We start from the raw sequence: 19,478 nt of genomic DNA, 5'->3' as shown, positions 1-19,478 counted from the left end.
GGTAGGCTATAGATAAAGTGACCAGCTGTATCATTGACAGCACATTTGGGAAACATTAACCAAAAGTAAAAGCCTTTTATAAGAAGGCCATAAAATGGCAGGAGTAATTATGTTTTTCCAAAGTTAATCATTGACTTTTGTTTATTTGGCTTTTTATAAAAAAAAACTTTTTCCTTTCTCTCCTATAATGAATAAAACCTATAAAAGGTCCAGCAAATTGGATTCAGCCTTTCTTCCTCACGCTGGCCATGYTTGAAGCCTGATGAGACAGAGGCCAACAGAGAAGCTCACCTGAGAAAACCTACTTTGTTGGGAGGTTTTCATCCTGAATGTGAATATGTTGTTCCACTTGTGGCTTCTCTGTGGCCTGAGTGCTGTTGTGACCCCTCAGAATGTCATCACACAAGAAGCCCAAAAGTTTTTAGAAGATTTTAACGAGAGGGCAGAAGATATCAGCTATGAGAACTCCCTTGCCTCATGGGACTACAACACCAACATCACTGAGGAGAATGCCAACAAAATGGTAAGTGCTCCATCCTGCAGGTTTTACTGATGTCTTAGGAATCTGGCACTTTCTGGTTTGTTTTGGTTCCACCAAGCTTGGCTGGATTGGAGTGTTACTTCTCTGGTAGCTGTGCTTTAGTTTGGGGAGGGGGGAGGAGATTACTTTAACTTAGCAATGCTCACTGGGTGTGCCTGGGCCACTACCAGCCTCTACAGCCTTGGGTTAGGACYTGGACCACCTGCATTGCGTAGGGATGTCCAGAAGCTGGACTGTCCCTAGCCATCACTTCAGGTCACCCCAGTGAGTGGAGAGAAAAGGGAAGGGAGCMCTGCATGTTCATCCTTAAAATCTGKGTTGAATGGARAGAAACKCTKTCTTCTGTTGAGTCCAACACCAGCAGTGCCTCCTGGTGTATTGTTTCTCTGCAGGGTTTCCCTTTCTCCTTGGAGAGGGCACATCCTGGAGGGGATGATCTTCTCTGAGGSTCTGGGGTGCTGCCCTGTGGTTCAAGGAAATAGGATTTGAGTCTTGCATCGGCATGAACTCAGGTTCTCCCCTATGGTTCTTTCCCTATGACCAAACTAACACCGGGCTTTTTTTCTGACATCGGCAGTTGTTTTACTTCTCAGTGAATATGCAGATATTCTCTGGATGTAGACATTCCATTAAATGTTTGCTGATGGATTTATACAGTGATCCACACCAGTTACCCGGTGGTGGACCTTTCCCCCAGCCCCCATCACTCTTCTCAAAGTCAGGGCTGYTGGTAGAGTGCCTGGAGGTATTAAATGGGAAAATGAGATCACAGACTAACWAATGCCAGCAATGGAGTTTCTGGTACAGTGGTATCATGCATTGGGAGTCCATTTCTGTCTGCAGGAAGTACCACAGCATTTTTCCTTACGCTGTCTTCCAGCAGAGTTTTCTCAGCACCAGCCTCTGGCTGCCCAGCCCAGGGAGCTCTAGGCAAGAACTTGCCAAGAGCAGGCAGCCACGGTCTGGCTGGTTCCTGACATGGCCATGCCTCAGCTCAGCATCTTGTAAGCTCAAAGGCCTGCAAAATGAACAAAACCACGCTGAATTTTGTTTTGTTTTAAAGCTGCATGTTTTTTTTTAAAGTTAACTCAAGCCTTTGAGAAAGCAATTCCGAGAGTAAAAATGAAGCTGAACATCCTACATCTATTTTTGTGTAATGGCTGGTTTTTCACTTTGTGGTCATATAACTTGATTAAAACCTGTTTTAATGATCATATTTCTTAATTAAAGCAAGGAGACTGGTTGCTGGAAGAAATCCTAATGACTAATCATTGTCAATCTGGAATTTTTTTCCAAGGCACTAGAAACTTAAACTGTAATGTTTCCAAACACATAAAATGAAAGCCCTATATAGTATTTTCAGCATTAATGAGATGATAATAAAACACATGAGGAGATACCAGCAATAAAAACCRATTAGTCTAGCATTCAGAAAGAAATTTTTCTCTCACTTGATCTCTTCCACAGCACTGGTAATAACCCCACTGATTYCACTCCTCCCATTCTGCTGTAGGARAGTTAATGAATACTGTCCCTTCTGGCTCCTTCACATCTGTTTTCCTTGAAAATTATGTCACAAATCCTACAACTATTCCTCTGACTTATCAACCAATTCCCCTAATTGTGGAAATATCAGACAGCAAGGTAATTTCCTTCCCCTGACTTTTGTAGCCAACGAGCCCCCTCTTCTGCCCTGCCACTCCTAAGGCTCCTCTGTTTCTGCTCAGAAAAAGGAGCTCGTGAACACATTTGCAGAGCAATGCTCTTCGTCTGCACACAGAAGTGTGCCTGAAAGAGGTCTCCAGGCTCAATTTGACATTTGTGTTCCCTGACACCTCAGCAGGGTGGGATGGGTGTTACCGGTGCCCTCTCCACAAGCTGGGAAGCTCTGGCATAAGCACAATTAAACAAACTGTCCCAAGGACCCAGGTTAATTTGTACTGTCCCCGGGTTAATTAGTACTGTTCTTGTTGCCATTTGAAATGGGTGCTGATGTGCTAAAATTTGTACAAACACGATTGAAAATAAGACAGTTACAAGTCCAAGTTGTGTTCTGATGCTMCTATTTTGTGCACTGAAATTTGGGATTTTCACATGCCATGGTCTGTAACTGTAAAAGCAATCTCATGCAAAAAAMCTGAGATTTTGCAGGCCCAGTTTGGGCATCAGTTTAGAGCCTAGTTTGCCCAAATAGAATCACTTATTTACCAGCATGTCAGAAGAAAGTGATATTTGCATTACAAACAGACTCAGTATCAATATCTTGGTGCTGAGTGTTACTGCTACTGCAGCAGAAATGGGGATTGACTTTTGGGTCACAGATCTCTATGTGCCCTGCCCTGTTTCTTCACACGGGAATGAAAAAAAACACTAAGAGAAGAAAATGTGGTGATTTAGAGTAGCAGGAGAAACAGCAAAGTGATGCTGGATCAATTATAAGAAGCAAGGTGTGAGTAGACAGTCATGCTTTTTGCTACTCCCGGAGGAAAATGGTTACCTGGATGTAAGAACAAAACAAAGCCAAAAAGCTCTCCAGCCATTTCACCGCGCAGTGCAAGTGCTCGGCCCACAATCCACGGGTGCTCTCCACAAATGAAGATCTTCCCAGAAGTGATATTTTTGTCCACTGAGTACATCAGGCCACTCCACACTTCTGGAGGGGGTAATTCAGGGTTTTGTGGCCCTTGCAGAGCGAGGCGGGCGCCAGGTGGTCYGCGTTTTACGAGGAGGCCTCCAGGAACGCCAGCCGCTTCCCAGTGGACAGCATCACGGATGACCTCGTCAAGCTGCAGATCCAGACCCTCCAGGAGAGAGGATCATCTGTGCTGTCACCAGAAAAATACAACAGGGTAAGTTGTTGAAAGTAGTTGATCATTTTTGGGGGGGTGAGTTTAGCTGCCTCCCACAATCCCCTCAGGCCAGGGCATGGTGCTGTCGCCACCCTGCTTGTTTTGGGGTGATGCTGGGTATGGTAGGGAAGTGCACCTGCTCTAGGTGTTCCCCTGCAGTCCTGYAGGGTGGCCTGGCCTGGGAAGCTGTTTTTTCATTTCAGTCAGCAGTTTTGCCATGGAATCAATTTGAAACACAWGTACATWCACACGCCTCAGAGCAGTCCTTGCACTTATGGCTGGATTAGCCATAAAATCAAGAAAGGACATGTGGTAAGGGCTTGGTGAGGGCCAGACCTAGGGCAAGGAGCAGAAAGAGATGAGTTAAAGAACATTCAGTGAGTCAAAAAGGTGGAGATGAAGGAAGTCTTTCTTTTGCTTAACTTGGTACATTATCCCACTCGGAAACAGAAGGAAAGTTTCATTGGAGTGGGCACTTTGGGATGCCTGAAAACGGGGAGAGTTCCACAGAAAGCTGCTGAAGGCCAGCAAGGTTTGGCAAGAAACATAAAGAGATTTGACATTTGCACTGACAAATTCACCTAAGAGGCAGGTATATGAATGATGATTAAATGTGAAATTGGAGTGAGCAGCTGTGCAGACTCAAAAAAGATTTATAACCAAACACTTATAACCAGACACTTGAGAGTTAATTTACTWTCCTTCTGCTGAAGATCAGAACATGGCACTGAGTCATGGGAACCTACAGTCCAGGATCCTACAGGCCTGATTACAGAAGGATCCTTCTGAGATTTTTCTGCTCAGGGCAGCAGTGATAACCACCATGCAGGKGAAACAGCAGGTTGGCTGGATCTCTTGTCTGATCCAAATAAGATGAATTTCTGGAAAACAGATTGTATTGGTGGRAATGCTGGCAGTTCATACAAACTTTCACTTATTTTGGATCACAATAGTGCACTGATGGTGATGTTGTCCCTGTTGAGGAATATGTTCTTCAGTACTCTCCCTGTTTAGACACTCAGAGTTTCCTAGACAATAGCCTTTGGGGCTGAAGTTGTTGATTTATGTTTGAAAAGTGACCTTTTTATAGAGTCTGATGGGAGTCCATAGGAATATTTAAGTATTCTTMACTGATACAATTATTTCCCTGGGCACCCATTTATTTTAATGCTGACAGAGATARAAGTTAGAGCTACTCACTAACTACCCCTCCCACTGAGAGGTCTTCATAGCTCTSATTTAAAGCTCTAAATGAGAAATTGCATAGTCCTAAAGGAAAAGCTAAAAGTTGTTTTCCTTGAGGCATGAAAATGTGAAAACATTAAAAAATATTTAAAACAAAGCTATGTAGCATAGGTTCTGAGATAGAGCTGAATGATTTCAGAAGCATTTTGACCCCAAACATGAGCCACAGTTTCTCTGCAATGGAGTCTAAGCAGATCCATGCAATCAGTGTGATTTGATGGTAAAACCCACAAGCAGCAGTCAGCCTGGCAGCACCTGCAGAAGGGGCCCTTTTGGCTGCCACTCAAAGCCACAACCTCCCTGGAAAGTTTATGTGGGTTCGTGCTTATGGAAGCACATTGCTAARCTTTATTTTTTTATTGCTGCTGTGTATTGATGGCTCTCTCATGACAGTCAGTGCTCATTAAATCCAGAGCTCTGTCTGAATGGATGTTAAGAACCTGTAGATTACATCATATATTTGGGAGATTATCTGTCTTTTCCAGCTAGGTCTGGTTCASTAATGCATTTAGGCAAATTCTTTCATTAATCTCTACTGAGCTCAAACATATGCTTAAATATTAAGCTGGTGGGTGAAGTGTTGATTCTAGCTCTTAAGGAATTAGCATAATTGGCTGTTATTTTGCACAGAGTGGGTTTCTAACAGGCTATCTTGCATCTAACTTGCAGCTGGGCACTGTGCTGAATACCATGAGTACCATCTACAGCACTGGGACCGTCTGTAAAATCAACAATCCATCTGAGTGTTTGGTGCTGGAGCCAGGTATGACACCAACCACTGCCCCTACTCTGTCCTTCACCCTGAGGGTGCAAAAWGAGAAAGCCCAAGGGTGGCTCCTGACTGCAAAAGAACAGGCTGTAATTTCAGTAGCTATTTCCTGCTATCTAAAGCTTAGTCATAATTTAATTGCACCTTGCAGTTCAGGGACCTCCTTTGGACCTTCTGCCCATGAGACATAGTGTCTCCTGCTTGTAGAAAACAAAATTTGGGGAGAGCTGTTCAGCTTGTGTGCCAGCCTGCCTGTCACCTGGGGGTTGCCTGTATTATAGAAAATCTGATTTTTTATTCCCTGACATCAGTCTTGTTGGACTCAATATTACATTGAAGCCAGTCCTGAGAACTCTACCAGCTTAAGGGAAGCTGATGTGGAGAGAGAATTTAAGAGACTCATGATGTGCTCCACTCTTCTTGAACACAAGGGGAAAATCTTAAATTAGGAAAGGATGCAATGAAATAATGGGGTATTTCAGTAAATCAATTACAAAGTGTTTTCTTCTCTCTTCATGACATTTCTTTCACTTGGGTTCGTTTGCCTGCTGTGRAAGAAAAATTCTGCTTTTTCAAAGCCTAGTACTTCCTTTTTTGTTCTGACAGGTCTGGATGCTATTATGGCTGACAGCACTGATTAYCATGAGAGACTGTGGGCCTGGGAAGGCTGGAGAGCTGATGTTGGCAGAATGATGAGACCATTATATGAAGAGTATGTTGAACTTGAAAATGAGGTTGCAAGGCTGAACAGTAAGTCACTTTTTTTAATTTTGGTGGGTTTTTTTGGGGTTTTTTTGTCCTTCTGGCTTCCGGAAGCTAGTAAACATAATGCAGTCTTACACAATTTTCCCAGGAATTCAAAACACATACCTCATTTGCTCTTGGTGTTCATGTCTCAAAGTAAGAGGCGATGCAGACAGCTGCCATTGAGCAGCTCAGAGGGTTCTTACCAGCCTGGATGGAACAAGAGGCACCTTTTTGTTGTCACCCTTCATTGCTGACACTTTTCCCAAAGGCCATAATATATCAGTGCCCATTACATACCACCCAGAACTGCACCATGTGTAGTCTATGGACAAACACATCCATTTAAACAACTTCTGAGTGCTGCTGAGTTTTGGTGACATCTCTTTCCTATGGGCCTTGACCTTCTTGCAGCAGCCACAGTCATTGGTACATTTACAAGCATTATTCCCTAACTGGAATGATCAAATTTGGTGGGCCTGGGACAGCAGGTACAGCTGGATGTTCAAAAAGGATTTTGTCCTAAGGGAAGCATGCTTCTAGTTTGAAATCTTCACACAAATCATATGGAACTGTCTTTTCAAGAATAATAGCAGTTGTTTTCTGTTTTTTTCCTGGAGTCTTCTAAGACAGGTTCTGAAGTAGTTACATCATCTGCCTCTTGGCCAGACTGCAGCTGTATCACTGCTTTCCTATGCTCCTTGTTTTGCAAAAATTGTCCAGCTGGGGCTAGATAAGAAAATATGGTCCAGATAGTTAGACAGGGAAAAAAGCCAACATTCAGAAATGGTCATGATGGSCTTCCTCCATACCACTAAGGAAGAGACTTCAGCTGTGAGCCATTTCTCCTCCAGGCTTGATAGAGCTCAATGGACTGGAAAAAGTGGAACTGGGATCTGAATTCCACTTCTGGTGCTTACATCTGTCCTGGTGGTTTGGTTTCTGGAAGAGGGGGCTCATACTCATTGTCCCCCAGTTTATACCTTCTGTGAGAGCCCTGAGCAAAGGCTGCTGTCCCTCATAGCTGCAGGAGCTCCAGTCAGGATTCACAATTTCCTTTGACACCCATCTCCAGACAGTACAACCCTAATTAGCAGAAAACCATGACTGCAATTTCTGAATTTCTTGGGAACCTCTCGTACCTGAATGTTCATGACACAGACCCTCAGGGAAGCTGTTTCTTCTCTGCTGAGCCCAAACTATCTCAGACTTTGCTGCTTTGCTTTGGGGGAAGGCTGCAGGTCTGCATGCGATCTGCAGGGAGCTGCACTTCTGCTGCAGACCTAAGCAGTGCTGCATGTGGTGTCCTCATTTGATGCATCCATGCTTTACAGATTATTCTGACTATGGAGACTACTGGAGAGCAAATTATGAAGCCAAGTCTCCAGAAAATTACAAATACAGCCGTGACCAGCTGATTGAAGATGTGGAGAAGACATTTGAGCAGGTAGAGGCAGGAAAGGCTCTCACCTGGGTTGCAGGGTTGTGTTTTGAAAGGGTGGGCTCACATRCTGATGTTGTGAAGGGAGGTGAAACCTGCTCCAAAACTGATCTGAGTCTACGTGGGTTTAACAGAAACAGATGTGAGGAGACACACATGAACATTTCTACCTCTGCAGCCATTCAGGGACCAGCTTGGTCCCCAAAGGCTGGGAAAGAGGGAGCTCTGTGGGTCTCTCTTCCAGGTGGGGTCCATGGGGTTTCCCATAGGGTAGATGGCATCCCCAATACTCCATCTCTAAAGTTAGCAATGCTCCCTCCCTCAGAGCTGGGCAGGACTTCTGCGGCTGGAACCTGGACTCAGTGCTGGAGCCCTGAGGCAGGGGCAGAGCTCAGCTGCAGGTTTGGGGTGCACTCACCTGCCAGGAGAATTTGGTCAGAAACAGCTTCAAGGCTCTCTGTTTAGGAGAGACGAGCTGAATAGAGCAAAGTGAAAAAATCACTTTTTCTTCCTCTGCTTCCAGATAAAGCCTCTGTACGAGCAGCTGCACGCCTACGTGAGACACAAGCTGGRGCAGGTGTATGGCCCCGAGCTCATCAACCCCACAGGATGCCTCCCTGCTCACTTGCTGGGTATGTCAACGTGTCCAGGTCTCACAAACCTGACTTTACACACAGGACAGTCACCTYCAGGGCACGTGGGAGGAGAGTAATCTGTTTAATCGGGATATTAAYAAAATGGTTACAGATTAGAGAAGGGGAGAGGAGAAATGGATAAAGTCCTAGCAGAGGTGACACAAGTGTTTAGCAGCAGTGGTGGGAAGGGAAGGCAARTGTTCTCATCCTCACCAACAGCACAAAACTCTGGCACTGGGCTGGGACATTTCCCTCCCCTCTGCAGCACTTGTCTTCCTTAGAAATGAGGTTTTCAGAGAGACTTGTTTTTCCTTTCAAATTCTACTCTAAGATCCTACATTTCACGAGTTGGCTTTCAAAGCACGCAGCACAACAGTGCTGCGACTGTTGTGTGCCTGAGCACGGCACAACAATCATSTGCACTAACAAAATGTTCAGTTTGCATGCACCTTCAGGAATGTGATCAGTCCTGAAACGATATTGTGCAAGAATAGCTGATACTGGGTAATAAAAGGATCCTTTATCTAAGTTTGACCTATGCATAACCTTCCAGAACTGCTCCCCTCCACATCTGGATCAGGCCTGGTTAGAGGTACAGGATGTAGATGTATTTTTGACACTGCACAATTTATAGAGCAATGTCTGGCACCTTTGAGGAATACATAACAAATAATTTAAAGTATTTCTTTGTTTCTGTGTTTTTACGAAGGTGATATGTGGGGTAGGTTTTGGACCAATCTGTATGCCTTGACTGTTCCCTATCCAGCCAAACCGAACATTGATGTAACTTCTGCAATGGTTGACAAGGTAAGACATGCCTTTATGCAATATGCATTATRTAACAAACCTAGATGGTATAAAAATTATGCACCACATATCAGCTGCTCTCTAGAAATCCATGGCTGCCCTCAGGCAGGCACACTGCCAGCAAAGCGTTGCTTTTTCAATCCTTGTTTTTACTTCTCACCTCAAAGTGTTTATGCATTTTTCACTGTACCTGTCCCCTTAGCTGCTCTCTCTTTTTTCCTCCACCCTCTTTGACTCCCTTAATCTTGTTTCCAAGTCTATTTCCCTCAGAGACATTTATCCATTAAGAGATATATTTTGTACTTATAAATATTTCAGGACTCCTGAAGTTGACTGGTATCAAATATGACCTTTGTCACTCATGACCATAATCAAATAGTTTGTATATCAGAGTTTATTTTTGTCAGCTTGTTTACTTTGATGCAGCTAGAGAAACTGCAATGCTGGCTGTTGTCTTTTGATAACTGCACAGCACCATGAGCTCTGTGTTTGAGGTCTGTGGAGCTAACAGCTGTGACAGCACCTTTACCAGACCAAGAACATGGGTGAGGATAATTCCCTATAGTCTTGCAAAAGCCACACTCCTTTTATAAACTAAAGAGTGATAGGTGGAATTTGATTTCTGAGATGCAATTATTCATCTGAAATCTACTCTCCTCTCATAGGCAGCACYCCATGAAAATGTTGTGCTGGTAAGAGAGGGAATAGTTGAATTTGATTCATTAGCAGTTTGCCTAAGTCTGCATAATTCTCACCTCTGTTTTACACTACTGACCCCCTTGCAGTCATAAATTTGTGCCTGCTAAAGCACCACTGCAAGAAGAGAAGCATTATTTGCAGAGCCTTGGGGCRGTGGGTGGGCTGATCCTTGTTGGTGGGTGTGTCCAGTTTGGGATTTTCACCCAGATGAGCTCTTTGCCAGCCAGGTCTCTGTGAGAGCTCAGTCCTGTAAGTGCAGAGCTCCTGCTGGGTCGAATAATAAAACTGGTGAATGGCAAAATTATCCTGGACAATACCGTGCAGTTACAATCTGATAAGCCACTCCTCTAGATAGATTTGCCAGGCTTTATGGTTCTGGCTGGAATCTCTCATTCTCATCTGCTGGGAATGCAGCTCCACTTCCTCAAATGCATTGTCCCAGGTTGGCTGAAGTGGCTGAAGGATTGGATCCCAGATCTGACATACTACTGACCGGAATGCATTTTTTATCTTACTTCATCTTTTATTGAGAGCTTCTCTGATGTGGGTCAGGTGCTATCTGCTGAAACTCTGAGTGCAGAAACTGACTTTTCTTGCAGGGAAAACAGTTAATTCCAGTTCCCAGCAGAAATAACAGAAGTGCCAAAGGCAGATACCACTGTGTTACTCTCAGTAGGCCAGGTGTGGGGTTGAAGCTCCTGGGAAATAAAGTCAGCTGCCCTGCATTAAATAGGCCATTGGGAACAGGCTCCAAGCAGTGGTTGATGGTGGCATTGTCTCTTTCAGAAATGGGATGCAATTAAAATATTCGAAGCTGCTGAGGCCTTCTTTGTTTCCATTGGCCTTAAAAACATGACTGAGGGCTTCTGGGCAAACTCCATGCTCATAGAGCCCACTGACAACAGGAAGGTTGTCTGCCATCCTACAGCGTGGGACCTGGGCAGAGGCGATTACAGGTACTGAAATTGCTRTGACCCCTTTTTATACCACCTCCTAGAACAAACATATTTTCACTAAAGAATCACCATGCTGGTTTAAGTTATATTTTCTCCTTTTTTTCCCTGTCTGATAAGAGGGGTGAGGAAGATGAGCAGGGTTCCCGTGGGACTGTAAACCTTCTTCTGTGAAGATCTACTCAAATTTACTGGTAGATCTGCTCAAGATCTACTCTCAAATTTTAGCAGACAAGTGACTAATACTTACATGAATTAGAGAAATAATGCCTGTGTTCTAGGGCTTCAGGAATAAGCAGAAATACAGGTGGATACCAGYGGGATTTGTGAAGATTTGTGCTGCACATTTTGCAGCAATGGCAGCGGATCCCTGGGTAGCAAGGGGAAATCTGAGAGCCCATTGTCTATCTTTAGCAGAATTATCCAATTTTGTGAAAATCTATCAGTCTCCTCCATATCTGGGGAAGAAGTGGGACAGCAAATACACAGTGAATACTTGTCGCAGAAATTCTGTCCCCTCTTGCAGTCCCCAGGGAGAGAAGGTGGTGCCCAGCAGAGCCTTAGCAAAACACATCAGTGTCACACCTCAACAGTCTGGGGAAGGTGAAAAGAAACCCTGTTTGGAAGAAATTCCTTTAGCAAATAGTAGCTACACTAGGATGAAGTAGCAGAGGTCACCAGCCCACAGAGTTTATACATTACGGTCTTCCTGAGATTGGTGTTGGTTTCTCGCTCCCACACATACGGTGAGTTTATCACCAGCTTTTAGGGAACRGCTGCTCTCACCAAACAGCAGTTTTCTCTTACTCCCTGGACAATTTCAAGGTGGCTGAAGGTGTTTTCCTGAGTTGCCCTTGAAGCCTGGCTGTAGCAAGAGGATCAGCATTGCATGCTAGGATGTAGCTGCCCAAGCTTTGCAAGGGACAAGGGGCATTTGCAAGCTCTGCAGGGGCTTTGCCCCATGGCTCAGGCGGTCTCTTTCTGGGCACAAACACTTTGTTCTGGTGTGCAGGATCAAGATGTGCACCAAAGTGACCATGGATGACTTCCTGACCGCTCACCACGAGATGGGCCACATTGAGTACGACATGGAGTACGCGGTGCAGCCCTACCTGCTCAGGAGCGGCGCCAACGAGGGCTTCCACGAGGCTGTAGGAGAAATTATGTCCCTTTCTGCAGCCACACCTCAGCACTTGAAATCTCTTGATCTCCTAGAGCCCACCTTCCAAGATGATGAAGGTAAATAAACGCATTGATATTATATATTTATGTGAAAGCACTTGCTGGCCTTATTTTGTAGTGGAAGATTGTGCCTACAAACTCAGCAATCAACTGACAGGCTTCTGAAAATCTGAAAATCCTACTCCCATAATTTACCAGAAATGCTATTTTTTCCCCAAATCACATTGTGAAGCAAGGATCACTACTTTAGAATGCTGTTATGTCATTTAAAAAGAAATAGGTATCACTTCATTACCTTAATCCTTAAATCTTCATAGTTCATTTAGGTGAGTCTCCAAAACCCCTTTCAATCTTTGTTGCATGAATCTGTAGGTATCTCTATCAAGACATGCATTTAGCAGTTCAAATGAAACTGAAACCTTGAGATTTACATCTCCCACTTAAATGACAATGATTGAGTGACAGCATAGGTAGGCCCTCATTTTAATGCAGTTTATCTGGCTTCTGAGTACTGCCTTAGATGGATGAAGATGGACATTTTATACATTTTATMTATTTATATATTTTAAGATGTCTTCAGCTCAAAATTCCCCAGAGACTGGAAAGTTCTTGGTGATGGGTAGTTGTAAATGTCAAAGGACTACATTACTTAAGAAGTTGGGGGAAAGAAAGAAAGACAAAACTGTGTACAATTCCTAAGTGATCTCATGATTTTTTTCAGTAGTTTTCTTCYTTCCACTTTTTCTTTAGTGAAAATCTGTAATTCAAACAAGATGTGAGCATTAGCTGTAAAGGGAAGCAACTTTAGCCATCTAATCAGATACTAATTGCTGCCATAACCATTACCTTAACTGCTTCTCTCTTCAGAAACCGAAATCAACTTTCTGCTCAAACAAGCACTAACRATTGTTGGAACAATGCCTTTTACTTACATGCTGGAGAAGTGGAGGTGGATGGTGTTCAGGGGTGAGATCACAAAGCAGGAATGGACCAAGCGGTGGTGGGAGATGAAGTAAGTTTGAGAAACAAAGGGGATTTTTTTTTTTTCATATGAACTTGCAAACCCAGCCCTAGTTGCTCAACATACTGAGATGCTTGTGCTCCCATTGGGCAGGATCTGTCTCTTTGGGTGTTTCTGTAAATCCCAGTGGAGTGCCAGCTAGAAACACTCAATAGTGATGCAGACAACRTTTCATAAGGCATTTATCCCCATTAACTCTATGTGCAGCCCCTAGCAGTCTACCCTGCCTCTCAGAAGACTTTCTCCCTGTTTCTAATGTCAATAAAGACAGCCCATGGCCATGTTCCAGATCAGCATTGCTGTCCCCCTGACATTGTCGTGGCTCAAGTAAAGCCCTTCTCTAAGTCTCTTTGGTCGTGCTCTCTGGTTTCCTCCCCACATCCTTAAGGACAAGTGGAAAGTGAAGCTCCTTGTATTTGCCAGCCAGAAAAGCATGCAGATYGGAACCACCAAACATCTGAGCACACTTCCCTGCTTTGTGTTTCCACTCAAATGTGTGGTGCTTTTGGAGGCAAAGTCTTTTCAGTCTGAARGATTTCAGACTGAATCTTTCCCTTCTGATAAGGTACCACCTTTCTTGGTAAAGAAAATACAGTTCCCTCAGCAAGTAACAGCCAGAGGTGCCTCTTCAGATTATGCCCATCAATCAGTCTATTTTCAGCACCTTGGAGTTCAAGATTAAAAATCAGTATGATTCAGGCTGGAGCTTGTAATTTCCCAGGTTGGTTATAATAGGAGAGCTGAGTAATGCAGAGAAACCACACAAGTCCCACACTGAAAATGGAGCCTGAACTCTAACACGAACACGAACAGCAAGCCTCCATCAGCAAACAGAATCTATAATAAAACTTGATATATGCAAGCCTCCTGACCCACTGTAAAAATCAATCAGCTTCAATGTATTCAAAAGTAGCAGAGATGTCAGAGAAACAGAGAATGACAAATTGTTCAGGGAAGCTTATCACATCTGTTGCAGGGGCACTGCAAAGCTCTCTGCTTGAAATACAGGTTTATGAAAAATACTGCCATGGAAACTTATTACCATTTTCAGAACTTAAGGCATGGGTTTGTTTCTATAGTACTTCTCAGAAACACAGTCTCAGGAGAGGAAAATGAAGAGAAAGTTCATCTCCAGCACAGTGGCACAGGAGGCCATCTACCTTTTGGGTTGCCCAGTCTCTGCACGCACTTGCCCAGAACAAAAATGCAGGTCTCTAAACAAAGATGGCCCAGGGCACGAGGTGTGTGTGTGAAGCTCATGTCTTGTAGATTATTTCATATRTATTAAATGCTCCCTGCACACCCTGCTGGCATACAAATCCCTTCCTTGCTCTGAGAGTTTCCAGGCAGTTTCCTCTCTGCGGTCTCCAGCTGTGGAGCAGAACTCTCTTGGGTTACTGGGAGCTGTGTGGAATTCTCCTCTTTGGAAGTGAGAGAGGTGTCCACATGTATCAGACAAAGCAAGAAAAGCTGAGTCAGATTACCTTTCCTTTTGTCTATAAACAGAAACCCTGTGTTTTTCCTTCATCTCCAGGAGAGAAATAGTTGGTGTTGTGGAACCAGTTCCTCATGATGAAACCTACTGTGACCCCGCTGCGCTGTTTCACGTGGCCAATGACTACTCCTTCATAAGGTAGTGCAGTGTGTAATTCATGACTTAAGTTCTGCCTACAGAACGAGCCCCAGCTACCTAAAACACCTGCTGGAGAGTAGCAGGACCCAATCTTATTTTGTTTAAAGCCCAGACTGGAGGTTGCTGATTTCAGTGGGAGTGTTTCTGTGCACATCAGGGGTTGTTCCATAATAATCTCTGAGCAGTGAGTAGCTCAGAGCTTCTTGCTGAAAAGTTTCGTGCTGCCATCAAATCAGCCGCAACACTTTTGTAAGAAATGTTTGTCTCCTGGAGTCATTGTGCCCTGTGTCACTTGGGCCATGCACATCCAGCCCTGGATGTCCCTCTGTGTCCTGGTCACCTCATTTTAGGGAGCTCAGCCAGGGCTCAGAGCTGGACCTCAAAAACTTTACTCTCTCATGAATTATGTGACAACAAACAGATTTGGGGCTCTTCTGGTCCATTTGGTCTTGGTATTTTGCTAAATTTGAGTTAGCTTAACCTATAAATATCAGCTGGCCTCTCTCACCGCCGTGCAGGCTCCCAGGCAGGAGTGATGGCTGACACAGCAGAGCTTTCCAAAGGCCGAAGGCTTGCAGGTTTCCTTGACAGACAACAAATAAAACCTGTGCCTCCCTTTTCCTTGCCCTTCCTTTAGGTATTATACCCGAACCATCTATCAGTTCCAGTTTCAGGAGGCACTTTGCAAGGAAGCCAACCATAGTGGCCCTCTTCACAAATGTGACATTACCAACTCCACTGCAGCTGGTCAGAAACTCAGGTAACGAAGCAAATTTCTCACATGTAATAAATCAGAGTATAACAAAGTCTAAGCCATCCTTGAAAGCTTCTGGGGTTCAATGAGGTTGCAGCAAGAATAAACCTAGACTGAAAATTTAGCATATACTTGCTCAATTCATTTTGACATGTTGACTAAATTTATTTACACTAAGGTTCTAAACATCAAAGGTTTAATTACTTTTTTTTTGTGGGAATGAAATATTTTAATTAATAGGAATTATGGGAGAAAGGAGGGAATTCAGAAGCAAAAAAGAACACTTTTATACTGATCACAAATTGTTTTGCTGGTGTAGATGGAACATGAAATAATAAATATTACTTGTCATTCCACATAGAAAATTGCTGGCATTAGGGAGATCCAAGCCCTGGACTGAAGCACTGGAAAGTGTAACAGGAGAAAAATACATGAATGCAGCTCCCTTGCTCCACTACTTTGAACCTTTATATGAGTGGCTGAAAAAAACCAATTCTGACCAATTCATTGGCTGGAAAACGGACTGGGCTCCACGTAAGTATGGCTTGTGGGTGATTTAAGGATTCTCGTTAGTCTTCAAAGCCCTTGATTAGCAAAGTCCCCCTCTCTTGTGGCTGTTGGAGGCTGGTCTCCCTAGAAAAGCAGTGTTGTGGGAAATACACATTGAGCTGTAAGTTTCACTCCCTGGAGGACAGGATGGCTTCCTCATGGCCAGAGCTGGAGAAGTCAGCACACTGTTTATCAGATCCCCACTCAGTTCCAGAAATTGAGGTGTCTTTTTTTCACAATGACAGCACTCAGTGGGGGATGACTCTATGGACAGAAGAAAGATCAGGAGCTTGGTCTTGTGTGGCACTTGCCTGAGAGCAGTGAGCCTGTATTGCAAGGCTGRGAGCCACTGGCAGCCAGGTGTGGGGGCAAACCAGACCTAAAAAATACTACTGTGCTTTTTGCTGATCTCTGTTAGTCAAAGAAGGGAGCTCAAGGGGAGGAAAAGGAGGACACTGTGGAAAAATGCATTTTTCAGCTTATTGTGACACTGGGTGATGAACCAGCCAGGTTATATAAGTGTAATCACTGGCAGTGCTGGGGACCACCATAACCACAGAGCCCTGTGCCAGTCTCTTGACAGTGGGATTCACCGAAACAGGCACCAGCATCTGCATCTAAGCTACTCATTCCCAGGGGTGGGAAAGAAGGGTTTTCCTCGTATCTGCTGCAAAAGCAGACTTGGGAACTGGCAGCTCAGATGAGTGTGTTTGCAGTAGAGGAACTGAAATGAAACGAAGTCAGTCCCACCAAGCTCTCCAAGGGAAGCAAGGGAACCTGTAAAGAAACTTAAACTACCTCCACATTTCCCAGGAACAGACTTTTTGTTGCTGCAGCTCTAACATGTTTGTTTGTTTTTAAACCAGATTCTGACGATGCCATCAAAGTGCGCATCAGCCTGAAGTCAGCTCTGGGAGACGAKGCGGTGAGTGTGCTTGAGGCATCCTTATTATTGCATGGGCAACAGGGGTGTTGTGATAATGGCCCTCAGAAAATGGGTCAGGGTATAGCTGATCTCTGTGTCTGAAGGGTGGCATCAGCTCAGGTGAAGGGTTATCACATGTAAGATGTCTTGTCTGAATTTGTGGTCAAGACTCCCTCTAGAATTAGTGGAGGAACTTCTCTGGGGAGTGTTCCCACCCATTTTAGGAAAGGCATCTCAGCTAGATGAATTGAGTTATTCCTTGGAGACACCAATCATGATCTTTTGCCTCCACAAAACAGGCCTGGAGGGCTGACATAGCCCTGTGTACATGTGAATGGCTGTATTTTTTCCAGATTTGCTGATGTGTCCACACAAAGCTTCTACCTAATTTCTTCTAATTGCCATTATCATGGCTATGGTGGCTGCCTTCAGAAGTTATTAGAGCAGCTACTCCACATTTAAAAGCAGGCTGGTGAATCCCGCTCTCTGTTCTTAAATGCTCTTGATTTCAAACTAAAACACATCTGTTGGCATTTCTCTGTAGATTTTTGTTTGCCTGTTTGCTGTAATCTTTCCAGGCCCTGATATATTCAGCTGCCTCCCTGCCCTCCAACCCTGCTGCAGAGACAGCTTTGTTATTGAGATTATGGGGGACAGTGCAGCGCAGCTGCTTCTGTTTCAGATGAGGAGGAGGGCTTTCATTCCCAAGAGCTTGTGTGCTTTCTCCAATTATACCAGCTGGTCCAATAAAATGTATTACAGCAACGAAAAAAATCTCATCAAAGCCCAAGATGKCTTTTACGATTTAAAACAGAGCATTGGCTTAGCCCATCTGCTTAACCCAGGCTGAAAATTCACTCCTTATTCTAAGTCTTCCTCTTTATGCTAATCTCATGGAGGCAGCAGAGAAGGTTTAAGTGCAGACACTTCATTGCTGTTAATAGCCATTTTCACCTTGCAGAACATCAGTAATTTTCCAGGAACGAGTGTGTCATCAGGCAGGTCATTTAGGCCTGCGTGTTGGAGCCTATTGCACTAGCAAGGACACAAACCACGGGCTCATTTTTCATACAAATTGATGCTCCTGCTTCTATCACTCTCTCCCATGCAAGCCCCACTGGAGTTTTATTGCTTCCTAGACTGCSTAGTTGAGTTAGATACAATTCAAAACTGGTATCAACAGCATGAAAAGGTTCCATATTACAACACATTTATTAGTCATTATGGTTAATGTTTAGCTTAATATCATTTTTATGCCTGCCTTTAGCCATCATAGYCTTTTGTTGTGCAATTGAGCAGCTGTAAAACAATCTCATACAGATTACTTAATTTGAATTATTGTATGGACGGTAGGTTCCTAAGCTCTGAAGAGCAAACCATACATTTTCCTCTCAAATCCAGTTGACATCATCAACTTGCAAGAAACCTGTTCTGTTCTGCTGCTTTCTGTCTCCCCACAAATTTCCCTTCCTCTGAGTCCCCAGGGACATGGCTGAATGCTGGTGTGGCAGCAGCAGGCAATGGTACATGCATGAAGTGGCACAGAGAAAAGGCAGGGGGGATCCTGGGCAGGAATCTCAGCCCAGCTGCACAGAGCAACGTGTTTTGGGTGCTTTGCATGGCTTACAGTGCGCAGGAACTGAGGGCCCCGTGCAAGTGTTTGTTTAAGGTGTATTTCGAGTTGCTTTTTGCAGACCTAAGAGCACAAAGCCCTCTGAGGATGCCAGCGAACATTTTTGCATTTGTGCTCCTTTGCTCTGGATGGAGCATGCAGGGAAGGATTCCTGCTCTGGGGCAGAGGTTCTGCTGTGCTGGGGGCATGGGGCAGCTGCAGCTCAGCCCTGGCTGTTGGCAGCAGGGAAGTTTCAGCAGCCCCAAGTTCTGGCAAATGAAGCATCCAGAATCACAGATGGGCCCAACGCCAGCTGTACCAGAGCGTGCACTGCTGCAATTACCCTACTAATTGATTTCAGACTGATGAGATTAGAGCTGCAGCCGCAACTCTGCTCCATCACCGGTGCAGCTGACGAGGCTGAAACTTCCACAGCTTTGCTGCAGCTCGGGCTTTATCTAAGTGCCCTCCCAAAGGAAAGTGCTACAAGATCCCCACTGAATCCCTTGGAATCTGTCATATTTAAAAGAAAATGTTCCAGGAGTGCCAGTCCTACGACTTCCACTTGAAAAGCAGGCCCCTCTTCAAACATTAATTCAAAATTCCCCACCAGGTCAATGACATATGTGTGATTATGTTGTAAAGGGCTGCTTCACRAGACAGTGTTAGGGAATGGAGAGCTGTCAGCCTGCAGGCATTTAGATGCATTTTACAATGAAAAATCCCTTTTGAATCAGAGGCCATGCTTACACTGTCTTTCAAGTCACATGATTATCTTGGAGGGAGCACACTCTAGCAGAGCCAAGGTGCTTGGCAGAGCTCATTTCTCTCTGAAAGCAAAGCACCTTCTGTAGTGTGCACAGTGTAAGGTGGGCTCCTGGGATACCTGGGGAACCCCTGTGGGTAGTCATGACTCAAACAAATATCAGAAGCCAGCCAGGTACTTCCCATCCACACAGCCAGCGTACAAATACAATCATAGTATTTATAAAGGCAATTGAGAGGCACAGTGGCAGTTAAAATAAAAGTTAACATGCTAAGTTCAGAAAGCACCAGTAGAGGAATCAAGCTCAATTAGATCGTGGTAAACATAAAAATAAAAAGTAAAAAAAAAAAAAA

At 44.3% G+C, this 19,478-nt stretch overlaps 1 protein-coding gene across 1 annotated transcript in view; it reads left to right on the top strand.

The window, feature by feature from the left end:
* The first annotated feature begins 310 nt into the window (after window positions 1–310).
* ACE2 (angiotensin converting enzyme 2) overlaps window positions 311–19,478 on the top strand; it is a 24,277-nt gene continuing 5,109 nt past the window's right edge. Inside the window, exons 1-14 of the mRNA XM_057375115.1 lie at window positions 311–523; window positions 3,232–3,390; window positions 5,305–5,398; window positions 6,011–6,154; window positions 7,483–7,595; window positions 8,113–8,221; window positions 8,934–9,031; window positions 10,517–10,686; window positions 11,696–11,922; window positions 12,733–12,877; window positions 14,421–14,519; window positions 15,157–15,279; window positions 15,635–15,807; window positions 16,689–16,747. Of these exons, the coding sequence (XP_057231098.1) occupies window positions 338–523; window positions 3,232–3,390; window positions 5,305–5,398; window positions 6,011–6,154; window positions 7,483–7,595; window positions 8,113–8,221; window positions 8,934–9,031; window positions 10,517–10,686; window positions 11,696–11,922; window positions 12,733–12,877; window positions 14,421–14,519; window positions 15,157–15,279; window positions 15,635–15,807; window positions 16,689–16,747 (1,899 nt within the window). The 5' untranslated portion in view covers window positions 311–337. The remainder of the gene's footprint in view (window positions 524–3,231; window positions 3,391–5,304; window positions 5,399–6,010; window positions 6,155–7,482; window positions 7,596–8,112; window positions 8,222–8,933; window positions 9,032–10,516; window positions 10,687–11,695; window positions 11,923–12,732; window positions 12,878–14,420; window positions 14,520–15,156; window positions 15,280–15,634; window positions 15,808–16,688; window positions 16,748–19,478) is intronic.

The sequence above is a fragment of the Malurus melanocephalus genome, unplaced genomic scaffold (genome assembly GCF_030028575.1).
Source record: "Malurus melanocephalus ecotype Western Australia unplaced genomic scaffold, MMel_1.1 scaffold_239, whole genome shotgun sequence".
Classification (NCBI taxonomy): Eukaryota; Metazoa; Chordata; class Aves; order Passeriformes; family Maluridae; genus Malurus; species Malurus melanocephalus.
This window is presented reverse-complemented; position numbering and strand designations above follow the sequence as displayed.